The 7773-nt window shown below is 41.2% G+C and overlaps 1 protein-coding gene across 1 annotated transcript; it reads left to right on the top strand.

Annotated features, from left to right (window-relative positions):
• The first annotated feature begins 2193 nt into the window (after positions 1-2193).
• Positions 2194-7719, top strand: sgk2b (serum/glucocorticoid regulated kinase 2b). Its single transcript, XM_058084880.2, has 12 exons — positions 2194-2389; positions 3155-3230; positions 3307-3370; positions 3487-3512; positions 4075-4132; positions 4205-4288; positions 5276-5407; positions 5479-5591; positions 6673-6892; positions 6969-7124; positions 7200-7289; positions 7356-7719. The coding sequence occupies exons 1-12, from the start codon at positions 2323-2325 to the stop codon at positions 7509-7511; spliced, it is 1242 nt and encodes a 413-aa protein (XP_057940863.2). The 5' UTR covers positions 2194-2322; the 3' UTR covers positions 7512-7719.
• The last annotated feature ends 54 nt before the right edge of the window (positions 7720-7773 follow it).

The following is a 7773-nucleotide window of genomic DNA, read 5'->3' on the forward strand; positions in this document are numbered from 1 at the left end:
CCGGTTTACTCTCGGCTCGATGCGGACAAGCGAGGAAGCGTCTAAGGATCGGCTTTCTGTACCAGCAACCAACATGACCCATATCAACTCTTTCCATTTTGGACACGGGACATTGCTTCACATGTCACTCACAGCAACGTCCCTTTCTATCTGCTTCATTTGATGCTTCTGTGGCGTGTTTGATTATTTACACTTTGCGTGCACTTCCTGTGCAAGAACTGGGGGTCAGAGAGATGTTATCACTTGCTGCATCACACCTAATATCCTGTCTTTCTATTTTCATCCACTATATGACCACAAGCTGTCATAAATCTCTGATTATGCAACGAGCTCATTAAAAAAGGTAAGATTTAATCATTGCGAGAGAAATGCCAGACGTATTTGAAGCCTATGAAATAAGCAAGCAGCGCTTTCACTTGGCCGTAAATCCCGAAGCGGCCCTGTGACGGTGCTGACAGGTGCTTTGGATTCTCAAGCATGCGACGGCCACCTGAGACAGGACGAGCGATATAGAGTTGTCAAATGTCGTCACTCGCTCGTAGCTGCCATGACCTATTTGATATATTTAGTTTGCAATGGACGTTTTGTTCAGAATGCATTGGCAGAATCTCCTTTCTTTTAGGAGCTCATTTATGAGGTGTGGAAATTCCCAAAGATGAACGGCTGGAAAAAGTCCAAACTAATAAACAAACGTTGTTCTAAAAGGGAAGTAAGCTAAACCAGTGTGGTTGGTGATTAATAAAAACATATTCAGGCAAGGTCAGTGGGTTACTTTAGCCACGATGAGACCTTTGACACACCAGTGTAAGGTCATTCAACTGAATTGTACTGGGGGCCCAAGGACCAACTGAAAAAAAAAATGCTAATCAAAGATCCTCCAAATGACAGGAGCACTGTGCTGTTTTAAGGACCGACTCGAAAAAAAAGAGCTAATCAAAAATCATCTATATGACAGAACCATTTTGCTGTTTTTAAAGACCGACTGCAAAAAACAAACAAACAAAAAACACTAGTCAAAGATCCTCTATATGACAGGAGCAATCTGCTGTTTTTAAAAACTGGCTGAAAAAAACACAAGTCAAAGATCATCTGAATGACAGGAGCATGCTGCTGTTCTAAAGGACCAACTGCAAAAAAAAAATGCTAATCAAAGATCCTTTATACGAGCGGAGCACTCTGCTGTTTTTAAGGATAGACTACAAAAATAATGCTAGTCAAAGATCCTCTATCTGACAGAAGCACTCTGCTGTTTTTTAAGATTGACTGCAAAGAAATGGTAGTCAAAGATCCTCTAACGGACAGGAGCATGCTGCTGTTTTTAAGGACCAACTGCAAAAAAAAAAAAAACACTAGTCAAAGATCCTCTATATGACAATCTGAGAGCAATCTGCTGTTTTTAAAAACTGACCAAAAAAAACACAAGTCAAAGATCCTTTATACGACCAGAACACTCTGCTGTTTTTAAGGACCAACTGCAAAACAAAAACGCTAGTCAAAGCTCCTCTGTACGACAGGAGCACTCTGCTGTTTTTAAGGATCGACTGCAAAAAAAAATGCAAGTCAAAGATCCTCTATAAGACAGGAACCCTCTGCTGTTTTTATGACCCTATTACAAAAAAGCTAGTCAAAGATCCTTTATACTGTGTAACAGGAGCACTCTGCTGTTTTTGAGGACCAACTGCAAAACAAAAACGCTAGTCAAAGCTCCTCTGTACGACAGGAGCACTCTGCTGTTTTTAAAGATCGACTGCAAAAAAAAAAATGCAAGTCAAAGATCCTCTATAAGACAGGAACCCTCTGCTGTTTTTATGACCCTATTACAAAAAAGCTAGTCAAAGATCCTTTATACTGTGTAACAGGAGCACTCTGCTGTTTTTGAGGACCAACTGCAAAAAAGTGCCTGTTGAAAAGTGGTACAATAGCATGATGCCTTCAGGTCCCGTTTTTATTGGAATTATGACCCATACAAATAACAAAAGGCATCAAATTTGGAGTTAGTTGTGCAAGTAGGTATAACTTTCAATGACGTTTTTGATAGCTATCAAACCAATAATTTGTGTTGTAAATGTAATTGTTTTTTCAATCTAAACGTGGCCACTCACCCATGTTCTTAAATGCAGCAGCTTTCCTTTTTTTTCTCTCGAAGAACAAAATGACCGAGGCTCCTTGAACGCACCAGTGGTAGTCATTTGAGTTGTGGTCTGTCAAGTGAAGGCAGAGTAATTTGGGGAAGCGAGCTGTGATTGTTTACACTACAAACTTCTTCCTCCTTCAACGCCGGCGATAATTGACTCCAAAATAGCTGCTCATTCATTCATCCACATGAATGTTAGTCAGGACGGAGCGATGACGTACGCCAGAATGAGTCGGCTTGTGTCATTTTTCTCAGGTAAGGAGGCTACTTTACATTTAGCTAGCAGGATGTAGCGCCCCGTGAGTGATTCGAACACGTCGTGTAGAATGTTTGAATATACTGTATTTTTTTATATTTTCTATTAAATTGATGCTACATTTTGAAGAGTAACATTTTACATTCCTTATTAAAGCTTGTATAGGAGTCACTCAGCAGTCTAAACGTTATATGTTCGCCTGCGCCTTTTTTCACAAATAGCTAGCTAAAAATATTAGCAATTGATTAACCCCAATTAGAAGAAACTGTAAAAAATGGTGCAAACTTTCAGAATTATCGAAAAATTCACAACTGACAATCTGTGAAATTATATATTTTTAATACAGCGCTAATTTAATAACGTTTTGGAAATAGGTGTTTTATAAACATGTGGCAGCAGTTAACTATGGGCGAGCGGATCGATTCCAATGTCGATCTTATCGATACATAGGTCGTATCAGTGTTGGCTGGTATTGATATTGTCAGTTCTTTCCTATGTTTATTTTCATAATTTTAATTTTTCATTTGTTTATACAGTAACAATGTTCATGTTGTTGTATTGATGTTTTATTTATAAACTCAGGGAATGTTCAGTACTAAATGTTCTATCTATATCAGTATCAGTAATTTTGGCCATGTATTGACTTGGATCATTACCAAAATTTGTGGCATTGCCAATCCCAAGGAGTAACCCAGATACTAAACACATCATGTAGATGTTGATATCGTATATTAGGGGTAAACCTCCTTCTGTCTGTCTTCCAGGTCTTCTAAAGAGGAAGAAAACCGTTTTCAGCAACGTATTACACAAAATGGCCTCCTGTCAACCGCTCTATCAGCAGTAAGTAAGCATGAAAAGGGATTGTACATCATAAGGAAACATCTCAACCCTAAATATACTGTTTTCTTCCTTCAAGCCTGGATACTCAAAACATCCTGCGTCTTCGGCGCAAATCAAAGATGGAGGACGGAGACGCTGTGGTGAGTACAAGGTGTAATGTTTGTTGCTGTTGCTTTTTTTAAAGATGACTTAGCATTGACAGGAAATGAGAGGACGCCTGCCCTCTTGACCTTTTGTGTCTTTTCTGTCATCTCAGAGTTCAGTACAGTCTCAACCTTCCCTGTGAGTATCTTCCGTTAGCAGCCGCACTGTACACGCTTATAACACGCCTATAACATGTTTGACATGTGATGTCATACGCTTTGGTTGGCCTGCAAGTCATCTGACATTTGTAGAGTTTTATCATGATTATATTATATTATTATTATATTTCAAAACCATTGTGGTGATGTATAAAGTTCTTAAAATCAAACCTACACAAATATTTGTGGACCTAGGGTTGACCAAAGTGCGGCCTGGGGGCCATTTTGTCTAGTGTCCCTTTCTATTGACACTCAGCAATTTATAATTAGACAATTAAACAAGAAAACAAAAACAGCAAAAATGGGAAAAAGAGCAGTCATTTTCCAAGAATAAATACAAAATATTAGGAGAATAAAGTTCTAATATTAAGATAATACATTTAAATAAATAAATAAAAATTAAACCTAAAATTAAAAATTAAAAATACAAATTAAACTAAATTAGAAATGTTATTAGAAATATTACAAACAAATGAAACATAGAAAAAGTGGCTTTTTTAAACTTTAAATGAATTAATAATTTATTACTATTTGTCTTCCAGGATGACGCCATCGGACTTTGACTACCTCACGGTTATTGGCAAAGGAAGTTTTGGAAAGGTAGGGTATTTTATTTTGGGGTATTATGTCTTCTTTTTGTTATGTGTTAACGTCATCCCTCGATCCATGCAGGTCCTGCTGGCCAGACACCGACAACATGGCGGCTATTACGCCATCAAAGCGTTACACAAACACACCATTGTTAAGAGAAAAGAGGTAATTGGCGGTCAGAGGTTTACGTAGACTCGTCGACGGAATAGCTGTGCTATTTTTGTTGTATGTGTTAATAACAATAAAGCTTCCGTGAAGTTCCAAAAAAAAAAGTTCCCACAGGTCATGCATGTAAAGCGCTAAAATATTTCAGAATATGCCTGCATTGTTTGGTGACTCGGTTAAATGGAAAAAGTCTGTTTATCCAATCGTAGATGTTGTCATTTTCTTAAAAGTAACGTTAAAATCTCGTCTCGTTTTCATGAACCCATGATTGTGTATCGTCTCGTCTCATCAGCTGAGTATATCGTAACAACCCCTGCTTTGCACTGAACAGGAAGTCAGTGTTTTAAAACACACTGACTGCACTAATTAGCTCCACTAGCGATGGAATGATACATGCTAAGTGTGTGAAGGGGGAGTTACATCGCAGAAATCGTGTAGAATAAGCGTGCAATAAACTGTGCAATAAACCTTGACTTCAAATACCTTGATTTTGCAATTTATACACTTTTGTATTTTCGCTTCTGTAAAGCTAAAACATCCCTTTGTGGGACTAATTAAGGCATATCTAGTAGTGCTGTTGATGACGTTAACGGTACAAAACGATACAAAAAAAATGTCAACATAAACAGACCCTTTTTTCATCGAAATGACCCCTTTGGATGTCAAATTTGATGTTTGTTGCTGATGACTTAAGTGGGCATTTTTGAGTCGTAAAAAAACACGGTGGACCGGGACTTGATGCGTTGGTTGACACAAACGGGCTGTCGACATAAACGGGACCGACTTAAGTGTGTTCCTTAGCTTCCGGCGCAATAATTGGTAGACTTGATTTAAATTGGTGATGTTGTGAATCCAGCTGTAATCATCATGATCGCTATTAAGAAATGATTCGGTCTAGACTTCTCAAACCAGGATACAATGTAGACCCTCCAGCACCGGTTCCGGTACCGGTCTCTTGCATCTGACTGTATTGTGCTACATTTGCAGCAGCAGCATGTGATGGTGGAGAGGAGCGTTCTACTTAAAGGACTACAGCATCCCTTCTTGGTGGGACTCCACTTCTCTTTCCAGACCCCAAACATGCTCTACTTTGTATTGGACTACGTTAATGGAGGCGAGGTAAACAACTACATCCAGCCATGCTATAACACCGCTAAGCCGCTGTAACCCTTTGTTTTGTTTGCGTCTAGCTGTTCTACCATCTTCAGAAAGAAGGTTCGTTTCCTGAAAGCAGGGCCGCTTTTTACGCTGCGGAGATGGCCATGGCGCTTGGCTACCTCCACTCCTTAGACATTGTCTACAGGTAAACACAGTCAGAGTCACCTGATTTCTTATGCTAGGATTCTACGCCATTGATTGGTCGTGTTGCTGGCGCTTTAAACTGGAACACTTTGACCTTTGAAGAATATTTTTCCAGAAAATGGCGGTCGACACAATCAGGTTTGGAGGTACAAAACCAGAAGAAAAAAAAGCCAAACAAAGCTAAATTCCTAAACACCACCAGGGGGCGACTCTACTGATAATCAATTACAGTACTAGTACTAGTAATCCATTCATTCATTTTCTACTGCTTATCCTCACGAGGGTTCTCGGGGGAGCTGGAGCCTATCCCAGCTGTCTTGGGGTGAGAGGCCGGGTACACCCTGGACTGGTGGCCAGCCAATCACAGGGCACATATAGACAAACAACCATTCACACTCACATTCATACCTATGGACAATTTGGAGTCGCTAATTAACCTAGCATGTTTTTGGAACGTGGGAGGAAACCGGAGTACCCAGAGAAAACCCAGGCACGCACGGGTAGAACATGCAAACTCCACACAGAGATGGCCGAAGGTGGAATTGAACTCTGGTCTCTAGCCGTGTGGCCTGCGCGCTAACCACTCAATCGCCGTGCGGGTATGCTATTATTAAAACTATTAGAATTATATTGATACATTATATAGTAATATTCTAGATTATTCATCACAATGATCAGTCTAGGGTGTACCCCGCTTCTTGCGCAAAGTGAGCTGGGATAGGCTCCAGCATACCACTGCAACCCTAGTGAGGATAAGCGGCATAGAAAGTAAGAGATTTCTAGAAATACTAATTTTCTATTCATCTTTTTTCTATGCCGCTTATTCTCGTTAGGGTGACAGGGGTATGCTGGAGCCTATCCCAGCTGACTGCGGTAAGAGGTGGGGTACACCCTGGACTGGTCGCCATCATACAAATCTTCATTTCTATGTGTTACATATATATTACATTTCAGGTTTTATGCCTTTTTGCTCCTTTTTTCCACGTTTTTTTTAGTTTATGTGCCATGAATAGCCCCCGGGCTGCCCTTTGGGACACCCCTGTGTCAGGAGGTGAATCAACACGTACTTGTTTTTGTTTCAGAGACCTGAAACCAGAGAACATTTTGCTGGACAACGAGGGTCACGTGAGGCTGACTGACTTTGGACTCTGCAAAGAAGGCGTGGCCGTAGGAGGAATCATGCACACCTTCTGCGGCACTCCTGAGTATCTCGCTCCTGAGGTCCTGCGGGGTCACACATACAGTCCAGCAGTGGACTGGTGGGGACTCGGAAGTGTGCTTTTCGAGATGCTGTACGGAGTGGTGAGTCGGTGGCACATTTTTTTAATCACCTCACCTCTTCTCTGCGTCTTATTTTTGACTCTGTTTGGTCCTTCAGCCTCCATTTTACAGCCACAGCAAAGCAGAGATGTTTGAGAAGATACTCCACGCGCCTCTCCCCCCGCTCAGCGGCGTATCCGAGGCGGCCTGCTCGCTGCTGGAGGGCTTACTGGAAAGGAACGTGTCAAAACGCTTGGGAGAGAGACGTGACATTGTAAGACAACAGTACAGAACCTACAGAACCGTAAACGTTGTTTAGATCATGTATTAAACATCAAACGTCAACCAGGTGGAGCTGCAGGAGCATCCGTTCTTTGCATCCATCCACTGGGACGACCTCCTGACAAGGAAGGTCACACCCCCGTTTGTCCCCGACGTGGTAAGACGAGTGCTTCACGTGACATTATTACGCTCTTCAACGTGTGTCCCGCCTCCCTTTTGGCAGACCAGTCCTTCTGACGTCAGGTACATTGACCCCGAGTTCACGCTGCAGCCTCTGCCCGCCTCCGTGATTGACAGGAGCCAAGAAGGCGGGGCTAGCCAAGTCTTTACGGGGTTCTCTTACATGAACAAGTGCACGGCAACCGGAGTAATTTCATAGCATGGCCAGGTACTCTCATTGGACAAAATATTTATTTTTCTATGTCATAAATCAAAATGTACAGTATATGAACTATAATATAATGTCATATAATATACCTGGATACATTGTGTACATTGCATTATATTGTATGACACTTTTCAGAATGGAATAGGAAAATTAGGGCTGTCAAAAATAGCGCGTCAATGGCTCATTTATTTCATTCATTGCGTTTAGCGGAATTAACGCAGCCGCATCATGACAAGCCACGCCCCCTGACAGC

Source organism: Doryrhamphus excisus, linkage group LG17, assembly GCF_037039965.1.
Source record: "Doryrhamphus excisus strain RoL-2023G ecotype Guam linkage group LG17, RoL_Dexc_Guam_v1.1, whole genome shotgun sequence".
Lineage (NCBI taxonomy): Eukaryota > Metazoa > Chordata > Actinopteri > Syngnathiformes > Syngnathidae > Doryrhamphus > Doryrhamphus excisus.